This window comes from Rhinopithecus bieti, unplaced genomic scaffold, assembly GCF_001698545.2.
Source record: "Rhinopithecus bieti isolate Rb0 unplaced genomic scaffold, ASM169854v2 scaffold_12, whole genome shotgun sequence".
NCBI lineage: Eukaryota > Metazoa > Chordata > Mammalia > Primates > Cercopithecidae > Rhinopithecus > Rhinopithecus bieti.
Window position 1 is genome coordinate 487,461 of NW_016803028.1, and position 17,994 is coordinate 505,454.

Consider the following 17,994-nt stretch of genomic DNA (forward strand, 5'->3'; position numbering starts at 1 on the left):
AAAAAAAAAAAAAAAAAAAATGACAGCATGGCCCAAAAAAGCTAAAATATTTACTATCTGGCCTTCTAGAGAAAGATTTTCAACCTCTGCTCTAATTCCGCCAGCCTCAAAATACAACAGGAAAGCACCTGTAAGAGAAATCACTTTTTTTTCACAATTTGCAAGGCCTTCATTTTTTAAAAAGAAATCCTAACAAGTCTCACATTTACAGAATCAGCATTTTTGGTCACTTCAACAAACCAAAAGGTCTTTTCAGATTTATCATTGGGAAAAGTGTATTTCCCCACAAGCTCCTAAATCTACTATGCTGAACTAATTTTACAAACTTCTCAAAAAAAAAAAAAAAAAAAAATGAACTTTAAGCTGAATCAACAAACATATTACCCTTAGTCCCAAGGTAATTTTCTGAAAGAAGTTAGCCTTAAAAGTAGGGCCTAAACAATATGCCTTTACATTAAAATGTATCCTTCTATTAACAGATAAATTTAAATGAGACAATATAATTTCTGCCCATGTTTGTAGAAGTATATAATTGTTCTTTATATGAAATAGATTTTTATTGTTAGCTTCAACAGACTTATAACCCTAAGCTAAATATACCTGAATAAGTGATCAACATTCAAAAAAGCAAAATAAAATATCCAATTTATGTTTTTAAATAAAAATGGGGTTACTCACTGAGGTAAAGGGTGAGGATCCTTTACTTCTCAGCCCTTGACACCCTTTCAGGTGGTAGATTAGCTTTCTATAGTCTGAATATGGTGGAAAAAATCTGTACATTACAAGGATAACAAGAGCTTGTCCATTTTCCTTTCTCAGATGTTAGTGCTTTCTCCCTTGTTCTAAAGTAGGAATGAGAACAATGACTTTGAGACATGATACAAAAAAAGGTAAGCTATTCATAAAATGTAGGCTCTAAAAGAAATTCTAGTGCTAAAATATAACCCTAAACATCATACCTGTGAGGATGGCTCCCTCAATTGCTGCTCTACTCTGTTCATCAACAGGTAATCCATTCATTCCAAGTTTAAAGGGAAAAATTTGAGTATCTATCATCTTTTCAAATCAGATATCTTATGTCCTGCTCAGAAAATTTCTATATAGAAAAATAACAAACTTCCCAACTGTCCTTCAAAAGGACCAGACTCATCTAACGCTTTACCCATAAGCTAGTAGCTGGAAAAACCTGTCATATCCCGAAGATACAAACCTCTCGTCGAACGACACTTGCAGTTCTCTCCATGTGATCAGTTTTCCTTTTGGATTTCATTATGCTTTAATAGAAAGTAAAATTACGTCATTACATAGTATCTTCATAAAAATAATAAAATTAGTTTTTCCTGAAATATCACGGTTATCCTAAATACAATATAACACTATGGATCCTATAAAGTGGCCAGTGAGTATTTGCCCATCTAACTAAAGTTTTGGCCGGGCATGGTGGCTCACGCCTGTAATCCCAGCACTTTGGGAGGGCGAAGCAGGCAGATCATCTGAGGTCAGGAGTACGAGACCAGCCTGACCAACAGGGCGAAACCCTGTCTCTACCAAAAACACAAAAATTAGCCAGGTGTGGTGGTGCATGCCTGTAATCCCAGCTACTCGGGAGGCTAAGACAAGAGAATTGCTTGAATCCAGTAGGTGGAGGTTGCAGTGAGCTGAGATCACGCCACTGCACTCCAGCCTGGGTGACAGAGCAAGATTCCGTCTCAGAAAAAAAAAAAAAAAAAAAAAAAAAAAAGGGTTAACAACCTGACAGCATGCACACTGAAGCCTAGATGTTACCTTTCCGGGAGTCTGATACGCCTCCCACAACCATCAGCAGGTCAGGTTTTCTGAAAATCAACTTCAAATGACACAGAAGGCTTAATGACTCACCTGGTTAGAGTAAGGTGGCGCAAAGTGCTGAGTGTCAATCTCAGTGATGCAGCCTCAGTACGGATGGCTCCAACAGAGCACCGCAACAACCCAGGAATCCTAACAGCAGCACAGGCCATGGCGCTTCCTGGGAAAACATAAAACTGAAATTTCAAATTGCTTTTTTAAAAAGTGGGGAAACAGCAGACCATTTTAGAAGGTCAGTGAAGAAGAGTTTGGATTTCTGTTGGTGCTATTATGAGTCAAGCTACCAGCAAAGCAGCCAAGAGCCTAACTTCACCTTGACAAAATTTCTTCCACTATTTAGAGTTGACTCAAGGTATCTCCACAATTACGTATATAAGTATGTAATTTTTGGTGCTATCAAATATTCGTGTTCTCTATTGCTTTCTAAAATCTCTGACCAAGTTCACATGACTAATCTTATGCTATTATAGAAGAAGGGAGTAGATTTTGTAACTTCCTGATAATTGTATTCTACCTAAAGAGCACTACATAAGTCTTTCACATTTCTTGTTAGGTAAAGTGTAAGAGGAAGATAAATTTACCGTGGTTCCCAACAAGAAGCTTAAGGTTCCCAGATATTAAAAAACCAAAACTGATAATAATAACACTATTCATAATAGCCCAAACTGGAAACTATCCAAATGCCATTACTAGGGGAGATAAGCTAATTGTGATACAGTCACACAGTAAGATACACTATACAGCAATGAAAACAAACTGCAAATACATGCAGTAACATAGATGAATATCACAAATAACATACAGAATGAAAGAAGCCAGACCCCAAAGAACAGATATTCTTTTATTCTAAAGCATATAAAGTATAAAAACGGACAAAATGAATCTATGATATCAGAAATCAAGTTAGCAATTTCCTTTGGGAGGTGGCAGTGACAATGTTGTTTCTTAATCTGGGTGCAGATTGCATGGGTATTTTCACTTTTTGTAAAACTGATTAAGCTGTCCTCTTAGAATCTGTGTAGTTTTCTGTTTGTACTTGAACTTCAACAAAAAGTTAAACACACACACTCACACACACACACAGAGATTCTTCAACATTTCAAATTCTAAAAACTACCAGCCTATCAAGAAAAGCACTGATTAGGAGTCAGATGATATTTCTTTTCGGTTCCTTTTATATCATTTTCCTATGTCAATTTTTAAGCATTTGTCTAAAATGGCCACATTTAACATGTTACATTGCTCTATCTGTCCTTTTCTATCTTAGTTACCTTGAGAATAAATGAAAATGCATGTGAATACTTTTTTTCTCTGAGCTTTTTGGGAGGCAGTATATAAATTAATTGTAATAAATTGCTGTTAGCAAAATATTCAAGCTAAGTGTTTACATTCCTACTCCATATTCATTAATTTGGTCTTTCATTCAACAAGTATCTATCAAGAGTCCAGTATGTGGCAGGCACTGGCGTAAGCAATGGTGCCGTAGGCAAGAAAACAAAAACCCTCTTAGGGAGTTTGCTTTCAATAGATGAAGACAGAAAATAAATAATAAATAAATCTGATGGTGATATAAGTCATACATAGTTTATTCGGTTATACCCCAATCATATTAAAAAGCTCACTGCTTCATAACTAGTCTTTAGATAAACGATATATTTCTTCTTTTCATAGTATGTTGCATCATCATTGTGGATAACCATGGTACTTGCTATTTTTCTCTTCACTAAATGAAAAAAGCAGAAGGCCTCTTCAACCTCATTCAAGACCACTAAATGTAGTTTTTCTCCATTAAATGTGCTAAGTCAATAACGTTACCTTAATCCCTGAAAGAAAGAAGTTGAAACTTACTTTAGAAGTCCACGAGATTTTAGGAGTCATTAAGAATATGGTCAGCTGATTGACAGAATATTTTGGTCCTGCTATTACACTGAGACTTTTGGATGTACAGCAGTTGGAACATGGACAGTTTTTCCATGCATTAAAATTCTCACAAAGTTCCTGCAATGGCACAAACAACATATAACAATGTTTTGGGGAACTGATCAAAAGCACTATTACCTTTTAGCTGCCAAAGGAAAGGCTCATTATAATCAGTAGGCATCACCTCACAACAAGCCCACTCTCAATTACCCGCTCTCCATTCATTCTTCCCTCCATGCTTCCATTTTTCTTTTTTGGTTATTTATCTTACAGCTTCTTTTGTTCCTCTTCCTTAGCCTGTCTTTAACACCTTCTACTTAGGATATCCACCCTAAGAAACAGCAGACCAAAGGCTAGAATGACACAGTTACATGTCACTTAAGGCCAAGTTCCCTGATAAAATATAACCACTATATTGTTAAATATGGAAATACTGTTCTGTTCAATGTTTTAGACAACTATTGCTAAAATAAGTTGTCCTCACAATAGGATACATTGTTTAATGATTATGCTGTTTGAATGGTCTCCTTCTCAACTGAACTGGAAAACAAATGTTAATTTTAAAAGCAGTTCTTGCCGGGCACAGTGGCTCATGCCTGTAATCCCAGCACTTTGGGAGGCTGAGGTGGGTAGATCGCCTGAGGTCAGGAGTTCGAGACCAGCCTGGCCAACATGGTAAAACCCTATCTCTACTAAAAATACAAAAAATTAGCTGGGTATGGTGTCAGGCACCTGTAATCCCAGTTATTAGGGAGGCTGAGGCAGGAGAATCGCTTGAACCTGAGAGGCGGAGGTTGCAGTGAGCCAAGATCATGCCATTATAATCCAGCCTGGGCAACAAAAGCGAAACTCAGTCTCAAAAAAAAAAAAACAGTTCTTTAAAATCCCAAGTTTATTTTGTAAAAGTAACCATGACCAAGAGTGCCACCTACTGGTAAATAAAGGACATTTTTATAAAATTCTGTTCAAAGTTCTTTCCAAAGCTTTATGCCAGTCCTAAAATATAAATAATTAAAACCTACTAATTTTTTGAAATATGTCCAGCAGTTTCATACTGTAAGTATTTAATCAACCACAGCAGATCAATATATATCAAGTTATTTCTAAAACCATATAAAGAAGAACATCCCATCTATGTCTGTATCCTCACAGGTCTTCCCTTACCAAAATATCTTAACTAACTTTATTTCTGAAATGCAGAAAATTATAATAAATGCTAAATAAAACTGACACCCACTAAATATGTAGTAAAACAAACTTCTGCAAGCAACACATTAAATTTAACATTTAAGATTAATTACATGGTTTCAGTTCAACAGGTATACTCAGTTCATTCAACAATTACAGGGTGCCAGGCACTATTTTAGGCCTTGAAGATATAATAAAGAACCCGACACAAGGCCCTTGCCATCATGAAGCTTTTATTACAGTTCCAGAGACAGATAATAGTAAACAAATAATTAACAAGATAATTATAGATTATGATGAGTATGATAAAGGAAGTAAGAGTGATGGGGTAGGTGGGGGAAATATTAAGAAAGATATCTCTCCAGTGATGATACCTTGGCTGAGACCTGAATGATGAAGAAACGGCAGCCAAGCAAATGTTAAAGGCAGATCACTCTGGCAGAAGGACTAGCAAGAGCAAAGGTCCTAATGCAGAAATAAGCCCGGCATGTGAAGAGGAACCAAGGCCAGTATGACTGGAGAGCAGTAAGCTGGTAAGAGTGAAATAAGATGAAGTCCAGCAGTCTATAGTAAGGGTAGGAATTTTATCCTAAGGGTAACAGGAAGCAACTGGAAAGTCTGAATCAATCAGAAGAAGGACAAGACCTAATTTATATTTTTAAAGAACTGCTCAAGTTGCTGTGGGAAGGATAATAGAGAGGCGCAGGAGTGGAAGCAGGAAGTCCAGTTAAAAGACTCTGGTCTAAGATTATAATAAGGTAACAGCTACAGAGATGGCAGAAGTAGATGAACATGACATATATTTTGAAACTAGAGCCCCAAAACTTGCTGATACATTAGGCAGGGTGTGAGAGGACACTGACAGAGAAAAGCCAAGAATGCCTCAACAAGCACAAATGCACTGAAATTAAGTAAGTTCAAAGAACAACCATGACATCTGTCAATTTAGAATCAGGTGTCACTGAGGAAGAAAAGGGGCTCCTCTTGGTAAACAAGTAGTATACACAGAGCTTTTGACTTGAAATCAGCAGAACTGGGCTCAGGTGTGACTCCTTCCTGCTTTCTAATCTTCAGCAATTTTAGTCATTTTAACATTACCCATGCCACCTCACTGGATTACTGAGACGAATAAATAAAACGTCTACCAAAGTACCTGGCAAGCAAGAGTGTTACTAAAATCAATCCTAATACACTGACCCCTTCTCTTCCTTGTCAAACAACCTAGAGAGGTGAAGGTTTGGTATTGCCAATACACAACTCCCTCTGGCCTGATATACAACAGCACTCATCAAATATACTTTGCATTATACAATTATGACCTACTTCTTTTTTTGTGAGATGGAATCTAGCTCTGTCGCCCAGGCTAGAGTGCAGTGGCACGATCTCGGCTCACTGCAACCTCCGCCTCCCAGGTTCAAGCGATCCTCCTGCCTCAGCCTCCTGAGTAGCTGGGATTACATGCACGTGCCACCATGCCTGGCTAATTTTTGTATTTTTAGTAGACACCGGGTTTCATCATTGGTCAGGCTGGTCTCAAACTCCTGACCTCATGATCTGCCCACCTCGGTTTTCTAAATCTGAACTTGGGCTAAGAACCCTAGGCATCGTTGTTTTCTGGATAAGCAGTGTTAGTTAACAATTATGATAAATAAACTTGTGATCTCAAATTACAATAGCAACTAATAAATCTGCTTATGTTACACTCAGGGTCAAAAAGGGTGTCATTACAAAATATTTCCATCCTTCTGGGAATAAATGTAAAGTTTAGTAGTCATTGTAACGTTTTCTTTAAAAGTGCTGGGTGGAGTAAAATAAACTACATTACATGCTTGGATATGGTTTTACTTTCTTCAGCACAGCACAAGCTCAAATTGGGCAGAACGTTAAGAGCAGCCATCTCTGACCAGACAGTGGGGACGATCAATGGATGCCACGATGAAAACATATGGAAAGCCGTAGAGAACCTCCCCTCCCCAAATCTAGTTCTCAAGGGAACAAGCACTGCTTCCAGGAAGATCTCAGCAGTCTGCAGAGCTACAGTGCTGCTTTTTAAATCTAGCTCTGCTTGAAGTACCATCACATCAAAAATGACATTATGTTAATTAAAAGCCTAGATTCTAGGGTCAGACAGATTTGAGTTCTCATCATAGCTTACTGCCATTTCCCAGCTTTGCCTTAGGCAAGTTCCTCAGCCCCTAAGCCTCCTGCTTCTCAATGATAAAGATGGGGATAATGATACTTATATCTCACCGGGTTGTTTTAATGACATAATGCACATAAGGCTTTGGTCACAGTGTATGACCAACACAGTATCAACTATTATTAATAAGTAGCTCATTCGTTTTTTCCACTTTAGGTAACATGTATTCAAAGAAAAGTTGGAACATTACAAAGAAAAACTACCCAACAACCCCTATAACTTTTAGGACTACTAACTTCAGATTTTAAAATTCCTCAGCAAATTCTTTTTGATAGATGCGAAATGCTTTCTAAAAGATCTACCAATTTATACCTCCCATGAGCCAAATATGACTACATCCATTTCTCAACATATAAAAATGGCTCATAATGAATTTTCAAGTACTTACACTCAGAAGCACTAAAGAAGTAAAGACGGCTCCCAACCTCAAAATGATCAAAGGGACTGCAGAATAGACACAGAGAATCTCCCTTTTTTTCCTGTCTCCAAGAGGCTTGTGGGAAGTATTTGTGTCAACAGTGGAGCAGCCTCCAAGCTGTGTGGGCTTTGCTGGGATGTCTCCTTTGCCCAGACAGACCAGAATCATCACAGTTAATCCTTGACAAGTTTTAACAAATGTTTCCTAACTGCTGGGTAAATCTATAATTATGCAAAATTAAGCGTTTGTTAGGCCTTTGAAATAATCCTCCATAAACTCCTGTAATATAGCTTTTGGATTTTCCCCCAAAAACTCCTCCGCCTTTAAGTTTTCAAGCTTTAAAAGGGCTACATTGAGTGGAGCTTCACCTAAGTGTGCACAAAATTGGTAACTTTATGCCAACATATGAGTGTGTAAATATAAGCACAGGAATATGTTATGTAAATGAAAACTAAATATGTTATATATCGTTGCTGAACCAAGTAAAACTCACAATTTCCATGCAAAAGTGCAACGTTACATCTAAAAAGGATATTATATCATCTCTACTACAATCCTTTCTTAGAAGAGGAAATAAGGCCCAAAGAATATAAATACCCACTTGCCAGAGCTAATCAACAACTCAAGATTCCGATCCCAGATCTTCTCTCAAAAGTGTTTTTTTTTTTCACTACAATGCATTTCTTCTCTACTAAGATATTAAAATGCCCAGTAATTGAGTAAGACCCAATGGAATCGGTTTTACCAAAACAGGCACTAGCACTGCTTTCAAGACAAAAATGCCTTTTATCTGCATTTCGCTTCAAGGCATACGTAGGCCTCACACTGATAAACATGCCTACTGACACCATTTCCTTCGCAAAGAAAAAACTAGTACTCACATAAGTAATTTGTCCCTGGGCCTTGGAGACAGAAAAGCTCATTATTTCCCAGGTGTATGATTTTAGTCAAGATGCCTAACTCTCTGTACCTCAGTTTAAAGACTAATAAAATGGAATAACATGTAAACTCCTGGAGTTGACAATTCCACTTAGTGCAATAGCTGGCACATAACTCCCCAATAATAAAAGGTAATGTTATTACTATTACTACAAATCATCGTAGTTAATAATGTTATATGCCTGGCAAAACAGAAGACTAAAACTCAATCCCTGCCTTCCAGGACTTGGTCCTTTCAGCAACACAATTTAGGATATTTTAAGACTTCTGGGGTGAGAAAGAAGCGGAATGTACCTGCAGCCAGGAACTAACAAGCTGACCTTCGCCCTGGGCTCAAGGTCACTCGGTGAAGCGAAATTCCACGGGAACTGTTCGTCCGTCACCAAGAAGGGAGGTCAAGGAGGCTAAGCTGCTCTCGCCTCCCCACTCCGCCTTTCCCGAGGGCCAGTAGGATGCTACCTAGCACATGCTGGAGCTTTCAGCGGGCTGTTTAAGGCGTTAAAGCAGGCGACAAGAAACAGGGAAACTTTCCCCGCTGGTGTAGCTTGCTGACCCTGCCACGCTTAGCTGCCGGCACCTGGGATACTCCGCGGTCCCAGACATGACGCAGCAGCGCGGGCGAGCCCCATATTCTATTGGTCGCTGCCATCCAATAGGAGGAGCGGTGCGCGACCCCGCTGAGCAAGACGCGCCGTCTTCCCAGTGTCTCCGCCCCTAGCTCCGCCGTCTCCGCCCCTAGCCCAGCCATCTCCATGGTGACCGTAACGGTTATCCGTTTGGCCGCGCAGGCCGGCGTTGCGTCATTGCCTATGCGCCGGAAGCGCTTGTCCTTGCCCGGCGCGACCTGATGATGCCGAGCCCAGGCCGGTTCCGGCCAAGTTAGGAAGTCGGAGCTGGTCTCTGACTGCGGAGTTGCCACCGCTTCGGCGACCCCGGCTGACCATGGCAGTGTTTCATGACGAAGTGGAAATCGAGGACTTCCAATATGACGAGGACTCGGAGACGTATTTCTATCCCTGCCCATGTGGAGATAACTTCTCCATCACCAAGGTAACTTCAGGGTCCCGCCCGGCGGTTCACCCAAGCAAGCGCAGTTTGGCTCCGCCGTGTTCCTTCCGTCATTGGGTGGCCTTTGCTGCGCTGTGTCACCCACGCCCTCTTTCCCGTTGCTGAATCTTCCTCCTCCCGCATCCCCCTACCCCAGCTAATACCCTGAGCTCTCTTGGTAGGCACGTAGTTCTGGTCTTAAGTTAGCCCAGGGAGAGGGCGGCGGGGAGCCTCTCTCTCTCTGCCGGATCGCTGCCTTAGAGTCCCAACCTGGGATATTTCTGTCGAGGAGAGGACTCGTTTTTTGTTTCCCAGGGCTTTTGGGGCTACTGAAGCTCGCCTAACCTTCCTAAGTGTTTCTAGGGGAAAATGATGTCGGTATTTCCTGCTGAAGGCCCTGGGGTTCTCACCCACCTTTCGGGGAAGGCAAGCCACCTTCCCCGAAGGGACTTGCATCTAGGGGTGGGATAGGTTTGGGGGAGGATATGGCGAAGAGAAGACTATGCTGACCACATGGTGTTTGATTTCGTTGTAGGAAGATTTGGAGAATGGGGAAGACGTTGCAACGTGTCCTAGCTGCTCTCTCATTATAAAAGTGATTTATGACAAAGTAAGGGATATAATTTTAAAACCGGGGAAGGGTGTTATAAGGCAGTGGCAAGGACTTAGATCAGCCTGTCAGTGATGAGAGCAGGAGAATGTTTCATTGTGTTAGGTAAAGTGCGGTATTTAGGCAGGTTTTAAACACCATTGATAAACAGCCGAATAGTAAATTAAAATGTTTAAAGTTCAGATGACATAATTTATTTTAGTTTTAGAGATAAATCTAGCTTTAGTGAAAATTATTATTAAATAGAAGAACGTATATAGATTATTTTAATGGACAATTTTTATATTTCTCTTCTATTTAATACGTAATTAAAATTGTTTAGCGCTCCTAGACTTTGAAGGCAACAATTGTATGGTATTTCATGCCTGGCTTATACGTAGAATTCTGCATTATCTTGTTTGAGATATAATTCCTAGATGCAGCTTTACAATTTCATTTTAGTCTTTAGTTGCTCTATTGTCTTTCACCCAAGGATGTTGACAATAGGAAAAAAAAAATGTTATTACTGCCCACTCCTGCCCAGAGTTTAGTTCAGTACTTGGAATGAAATTTAGGTAAGGAGCTTAACACTCTCAAGAATGTACTCCAAAATGAATATAGGGAAAGTGGGGATAAGGCACAGAGCCTCATTAGAGAAGCGGGCTATAATTTAGACTATAATTTAGAAATACAATGATTCATTCTTGTATTAAAATGTGCTCTGCAACAGAAAGCAAACAGGGTAAGGAAGATCAGGAGTGCTGGTCTGGGAGGAGGTTGCAATTTTCCATAGGGTGATCATGGCAGGCCTTACTGAGAAAGGCCTTATTAAGTAAAGATTTGAAGGAGGCGAGGAAGTGAGCCGTGTACATACGAGGGTATGGGTTAAGAGAGTCCAGCAAAAGATCGTTCAGTGAAGGGGACCTAAGACAGGAACATGCCTGATTTTATCAGGGAACAAAGAGGAGGCCAGTGTGACCAGAGCAGAGCAGGATGAGAATAGTCCAAGATGAAGTCGTGGATCACTTTAAGGATTTAGGCTCTTGTTTTAAGTGATATAGGGAACCACTGGGGGATTTTCAAACATGGGAGTGCTATGATCCAACTTAAGTTTTTTTAAAAAAATGATTCTGGCTGCTGTGTTCAGAGTAGCCTATAGAGAGCAAGCATAGAAACAGGAAAACCAGTTAGGAGGCTATTACACTAATTAAAGAAGGAGATGGGTGGCTTGGACCTGGTTACAGCAATGGAAGTAATTAGAAGTACTTAGATTCTGGATACGCTTTGAATGACTGATTTGTACAGGGTGTGAAGGAGTGAGTCAAGGATGATTTCAATATTTTTTACCTAAATAACTGGGAGGATGGAGTTACTGTCAATTGAGGGAATATAACTATAGGTATAGGGGTTGAAATTGTACATGGTAAGTTTGAGAGGTCTGTCATCCAAGTTCAGCTGTTGAGAAGGCAATTGGATATATATGTCTGGAGTTCATGAGAGAGATTGGCTAGCAATGTCAATTTTGGAGTTATCAGTGACAGACAGCATTTAGAGCCATGAAATTGGATGAGATCACCAGGTCTGTGAATGTAGAGATGGATAAAATACAGGACTGAGCATTAAGGCACTCCAGTATTAAAAAGTCAGGGAGGGAAGTAAGGAATCACCAAAGCTGATGGTAAAAGAGCAACCACTGAGAAAGGAGGAAAATCAGCAGTGTCAAATCCTGGAAAACAGATGAGAAAGGGTCGAGGAAGTGGTGATCCTTGTCATGTGACACTGATAAACCATTAGCTTTAGTAACACTGAGTTCATTTGTGATGGTGACGAGAGCAGTTTCCATGGAGTAACAGGAACAGCGCATGATTGAAGAAACCAACGGGCAGAAAACTGGTTGGAGAGAATGAGAGAACGGAAGGCAGTGAGTATAGGCATTTCTTTTAAGGAGTTTGCGGCAAAGGAGAGCAGAGACATGCGACAGTAACCAGTGGTGATAGAGGATCAAGAGAGTGTTTAAAGTGGTAGAAATTCAGCCTTCATAAGTGAATATGGACACAGAAAGTTAGATTTAACCTGGTTGATGGTTTTCCCAAGTAAATAGTAAGGCGTGAGAGAAGAGTTGTTATAACCGACTGTGGAGTTTGAACTATGTAAAGAGAACATGAAGGGAGTGAGGGGCAGTGAAAGGGTGGTAGGATGAATACGGTGGAGGTCCAGAGGGGTTGAAATATGGCATCCAGGGTGGATAAATGACAGCAACAGAGAAGAATAGCAATGCGGTAGTCTCAAGACATAAGATTCTAAACTGATAGGTTTTAGACAGGAAAGGAGAAGGGTGGCAAAAAGGAGGAACTAGCCCTACTTCCAGTCCCTCTGGTACTAGGAGCCTAAGAACACAGAGCCTCCACTAGACAGGCATATAAGGGAAACTGTCCTTAAGAATATGACTTCATCTCAACCTCAACACCATTGACATTTTAGACCTGATAATTCTTTGTTGTCCAGAGATATCTTGCGCATTATAGGATGTCTAGCAGGATCCCTGGCCTCTACCTATTAGATGCCAATAGCAATCCTCAGTTGTTTCAATTCAAACTGTTTCCAGATACTACCAATGCTTTTGGGGGTAAAAGGATATTTTGACGAAGAGGTTGCGAATATGGAGCATTGTGCTAACAATGGACCATGAATTCCAAAGGGCACAGTGAAAGGGTTCCAAATATTGGACAACAGAGTAGCAGGGACAGAGTAGGGGCTGATCCTTCAGGAATCAGATTCCTGGAGGTGAGGGATAACCTTGGAAGCAGAGATTTTTTGTGGTAACTGACACAAGCCAGGATAAATGATCAGAGATTGAACTTCATTTACAAAGTAGCTACCGTTGCAGATTATCCGTGTTGGGAAACACATAAAGACCCATCCCTTTTAGTTAGAAGAAGTAATTACTTTGAAGAGGACTGGTATTTGAATGACCAAATATTAAAGTGGAGAAGTTTTAGTGTAAGTAGTAATATAGAAATTTAAAAGATGTGACATGTCTTTATGTGATTTCTGAGAAGTGGTTGCTCTGAACTGAAGATGGGGATATTTGTTTATAAGATGCTTTATATTAAATAATGAATTCAGAATCAAAAACTGATACATGTTTAAGATTCTAATTCTAGTGCTATCATTGGCTCTTTGACCAATGAAATGATAATAGCAATGGAAAAACAAAATTAACAGAGCTGGATTGATTCTGTAACAAAATGAAGGTTTAATATTAATGCATTTGTGACACGGAAATGTATTGGTTAATGTCATTTCTCACTCTGTCTTAGGATCAGTTTGTGTGTGGAGAAACAGTCCCAGCCCCTTCAGCCAACAAAGAATTAGTTCATTGCTGAAGAAGCCTTCAGGAATCCAAATCCTGAACAGTTGGAAATGAGCCCAGATAGAAGTATCAGATGCAGAGCTCCTGGCTTCACAGAGACAACCATTTGTGATTTGCTGTTCTATGAGAGTGTGGATTCTTTCCATCAGCTGCTGAGTTCATCTTCAGGAAGCAAGTCCAGAACATGACATATCTTAGAACCTTAAATTGGAAGCATTCTTAATGTTCCATCTAAATTTAAAAGAAGATAATTTCAAAACAGTGCTTTCCTTCCCTTGGTTTCATCATTTTCATGTTTTAAACCAAATTCCTTCAGTATCTGATAACAGCATCATCTACCTCAGTCATTAGGATTTCTTAATACAAAAGAGATTGTATTTTTGACTTGGTTATTAAGATGATTAAAATTAGCCCTTCCTTTGAAATTTGACATCAGCTTTGCTGTTCTAAATTTAAAATTAGTTGCTTCATCAGTTCCACACTTCCAGTTTCTATACCAAGCCAGTATCCTGTTTTCCCATTAGGATGGACATGTTCTGTTCAGCATGTCATTTCTGTAATGCTTCATGCAGAGAATTCGGTCATAGTATTAAAGAGAAGATACAGTGAGGTCACAATGTCTCCAGAGCTAAAAGTTAGTGAACAAGAAAGAAAGTCTAAATTGATGAAAGAATGTGGAGTTTTCTTATATTCTGCATATTCCTTGGAAGTCAGGACAAGATGAAAAACATCTGAAAGATGAGAAATTGGTGACAGAATGAGAGGAGCAGAGCAGTCTAGTATAGTAAATTGAATGTTTGAATGACTTTGCCAGATCAGAGCAAGTAATATATTTCCGTATCTGAATTTTTGTTTTTTGATAAGGCTAATGAAATTGCATTATAGGGGTTAATGTCAAATTTCCGTGGCTGGAAGCTGTGCTTTTGGCATATCACAGTGTTGTGTCACTACTACAAGGTAAATATTAATTAACAGCAGAGAATGAGCTTGAAAATGAGGGATCTATTGTGAATAAATATGCCCATGAGAGCGTATTTAATAAGCCTCTATAACATGCAGCCAAACCAGACATTCACTGCTGCAGAGAAATGTTGCCCTGGAGAAAAAGAAATATATAAAGATAGGCTATCATTCTTCCTTTGCTGCAGTACTAAGAATAGCAAGAAATTAGAATCATTTACATTGAAAATTTGAAAATTCCCTTTATATACACAGCTTTACTGTGTATAAATAAAAAATGTTAATGCACTGATGTCTGTCAGGTTGTTTTAGGAATGGCTCCTGCAATTAGAAAAATAGCTTGCTAGAATGTAAATGTTCTGTTACTCATTGGTAAGTGTACTGTATACATTCATTGGAGGTTAAAACAAGTGAGTAGCCATTTTTACCTGCCAGCAGCATGGCTATGTGCAGCCACTAGGCTGAGACAATAAATTACCAAAAATTGTATGCTGAAAGTGCTCAGTACATTATGTGGCATATTCTGGATGTGATGAGAAATCTCATTGCTGTTTGGGACACTGACATCCCAGAAGCAATCCACAACTGCTTTGCAAAAGCAAAGTGACTGCTCAGATGAACAGAGCAGAGTACTCACTCACTATGGTGGGATCAGCTGCAAAGCGAAATGAACTGTCCCACAATCATGTTGATGGTTTTCTAGATATTGCCAACATGTTAGCTCTTTCTGATGCTGATGAATTTCAAACACAAACACCCTTGATGTGGGTTTGCTAAGAACATAGAAGAACAGGAAAAGTTGCCGGGTTCACACGTCCCAGGAAAAAAGAAACATGAAAAGCATTAGCAATCAGTGACTGATGATAATGCTGCAGTAATGGGAATGGTTTTATTTCTAAATCAGATTATTTCTAAATAAAATCATTTATTGGTTTGTTTCTAAAGCAATTGAGTCACTAAGTTTGTGAACTATAAAGGAACACATCAAGATTGAATCCTGTGTTAAGCAGAAAGTAAAACCAGAGCCAGGCACAGTGGCTCGTGCCTGTAATCCCAGCTATTCAGGAAGCTGAGGCAAGAGGATCTTGTGAGGCCAGGAGTTCAAGACTAGCCTGGGCAACATAAAGAGACCCTGCCTCTAAAAAATTTTCTTTTAATTAGCAAGGTGTGGGGCCATGAGCAAATTGCTTGGGCCCAGGAGTTTGAGGCTGTGGTAAGTTGTGATCACACCACTGCGTTCCAGCCTATCTGACAGGGCAAGACCTCCTCTCTAAAAAATAAAGAGAAAGCAGAGTAAAACTGGACTGTGAGATATGACTAAAGTTCTGTGTGATACATGTGCCTTATTTAGCTCAAGACATTTCTAGAGCACCTATAAAAACTGACTTGTCATCCAGGCTATGTCTGTTTTTAGCTTTGTAATCTTTGGCAAGGCCATTGGATTCTTCAGCTGTACAATTAGGAGACTTGATCAGGTGATTTCCATTCTCAGCTGTCAGTTCTTCAATTTCAGGCTTGGTAGCTTGTAGGAACTGAAAAGGCAATTAAAGCCTTCATATACGCAAACTAAATCATGAATTACAGAGAAAGTCCATTGTTCCATAACTTGATGTTACCACACTTATGAGTTTAAAAATTATGAAGTTGACTGTTGAAAAGATTCTGCATATATTCTATTGTGCACATTCAGAAACATTTTTCTTGGGAAAAGCACCCAACATTTTTTATAACTGCACATATTAATTTATTGCCAGAATAAATTGCATTGCATGCTAAATAAAGTCAGATAATTCAAATCCATTTGCTTTTCTGTAGTTTTTCTTCTAAATATCAACATTCTCAATTAAAATGTTTATGATTTTATATGAGGTAGAAAACTGTTTTGGGGTATTGTTAATAGGCTTTTTGTTTTGGACAGTAGTTTTTAAATAAGGAAATTGCTACTTTCTGCAGTTTGGGCTGTGGATTGTTATTGCTATTTGGGAAAAAAATAACTTGAGTCAAGTGGTAGTAAGACAAAGTTGACATTCCTAGACTCAGTTTATTACCAGGAAAGAAGACTGATGTTTAAGGCTGATGATCAATTCTTAGAGTGATTTCAGAGCCTAGCTCTGGTCAGAAGACAATTAGAATCTTAGTTCCTCCACTGTGATCTCCAGGAATTTATAATTATCTTCTGGTTTGTGAAATATAGATCATAGTACCTCTTTCACAGGGTTGCTGTGTGAACCCATTCATTCTGCAATTACAGAAATAGCTGTCGTGTGCTACGCACTAGACAGAGAAGCACCTGTCACATGCTAGGCACTAGGTGAAGAAGATTGGGTTTCTACATTTGGAAACTTAACATGGAACTAGAAGAGACAGAAGCAAGATTACAGATGAGTTAAAGCCCCCAAGGAAACAAACCAGGTGATGTGGGAGAGAGTAACTGGGTCAGGTGACTTTAAGGGAGTCTGATCTCTGGCACTTTTTCTAAGATCTGAAGGTTGAGAAGGAAACAGCCTTGTGAAAATTATTAAATGAGCTAATATCTATAAAACATGACAGCTAACCCCTGTCATGTGCAAAAAACAGTTAACTATTCTAACTCCAAAAGGAGTTAAACATTGTTTGAGCTTTCTCTTAGTCCATGTTCTGTTGCTGTAACAATACCTCAGACTGGATAATTTATCAAGAATAAAGGTTAATTCGGCTCATGATTCTGGAGCCTGGAGAGTTCATACTATGACCCTGGTGAGGGTCTCGTACTGTGTCCTAACATGATGGAGAAGAACGGGAAGTGGGCATGTGCAAAGATACCATACTGGAGAGTCAGCCTCATTTTATAGCAACCCCCTCTGTTGGTACCTAGTCTTGGGAGAGGGAGACCTCACTTCCACCAGATGTCATTAATTTCTTCAAGGGCAGATCCCTTGTTATCCAAATACCTCTTAAAAGTCTCACCATCTCTCAACACCATTACGTTGGGGACCAAGCCTCATTATGAGTTTGGTGTGGACAAACCATATCCAAGCCACAGCAAACATTGACAGTATTTTTGGCATAAATATGAGAAGTGTGAAGTTTTGGACACGCTTGCCTCCCTCTTATTGAATCTAGGGGTAGGGCCCTGCAACCTGTGTTTTAACAGGCCTGCTAGCTGATTCTCATGCAGTTAAAGTTTGGGAACCACTGGTTTTCAAACTTGACAGCACATTTGTAATCGCTTCGGGCACTTTAAAAATTTGATGCCCCAGAGAGTCTGACTTAATTGATTTGGGTGCAACTTGGGCATCAGGATTTTTTAAAAAGTGTCCCTGGAATTCTAATGTGTAGCCAAGGCCTAGAACCACTGGGCTAGAAAAGCAGAAAGTCTCACGAAGTTAAAAGGAGCCAATTTTTTTTTTTTTTTTTTTTTTTTTTTTTTTTTTTTTCAAGACGGAGTCTTGCTCTGTCACCCAGGCTGGAGTGCAATGGTGCAATCTCCACTCACTACAGGCTCCGCCTCCCGGGTTCACGCCATTCTCCTGCCT

The 17,994-nt window shown here is 39.5% G+C and overlaps 2 protein-coding genes across 5 annotated transcripts in view; one reads left to right on the top strand and one right to left on the bottom strand.

Moving 5' to 3' along the window:
• Positions 1-9,227, bottom strand: part of OXNAD1 (oxidoreductase NAD binding domain containing 1) — a 43,654-nt gene extending 34,427 nt beyond the window's left edge. For 2 of the 3 annotated variants that reach the window (XM_017880437.1, XM_017880378.1), the window contains exons 1-4: positions 8,805-9,227; positions 3,694-3,843; positions 1,879-2,005; positions 1,211-1,274 (exon numbers count right to left, since the gene is read on the bottom strand). In XM_017880437.1, the coding sequence (XP_017735926.1) occupies positions 1,211-1,274; positions 1,879-1,997 (183 nt within the window). In that variant the 5' untranslated portion in view covers positions 1,998-2,005; positions 3,694-3,843; positions 8,805-9,227. Of the gene's footprint in view, positions 1-678; positions 843-1,210; positions 1,275-1,878; positions 2,006-3,693; positions 3,844-8,804 lie in introns of those variants that run through there. The other variant, XM_017880513.1, reaches the window with a different exon arrangement.
• Positions 9,228-9,339: 112 nt separating this feature from the next.
• DPH3 (diphthamide biosynthesis 3) lies at positions 9,340-16,279 on the top strand. Of its 2 annotated transcripts, XM_017880643.1 has the most exons (3): positions 9,340-9,560; positions 10,093-10,167; positions 13,467-16,279. In XM_017880643.1, the coding sequence occupies exons 1-3, from the start codon at positions 9,453-9,455 to the stop codon at positions 13,530-13,532; spliced, it is 249 nt and encodes an 82-aa protein (XP_017736132.1). In that variant the 5' UTR covers positions 9,340-9,452; the 3' UTR covers positions 13,533-16,279. The 2 variants fall into 2 exon arrangements, with proteins under 2 accessions (XP_017736132.1, XP_017736181.1); XM_017880692.1 differs by lacking the exon at positions 10,093-10,167.
• The last annotated feature ends 1,715 nt before the right edge of the window (positions 16,280-17,994 follow it).

Coding starts and splice junctions, on each gene's coding strand:
- DPH3 (XM_017880643.1), top strand. CDS start 9,453: ATGGCAGTGTTTCATGACGAAGTGGAAATCGAGGACTTCCAATATGAC. Junction 9,561..10,092: donor ATAACTTCTCCATCACCAAG/GTAACTTCAGGG, acceptor ATTTCGTTGTAG/GAAGATTTGGAGAATGGGGA. Junction 10,168..13,466: donor TAAAAGTGATTTATGACAAA/GTAAGGGATATA, acceptor ACTCTGTCTTAG/GATCAGTTTGTGTGTGGAGA.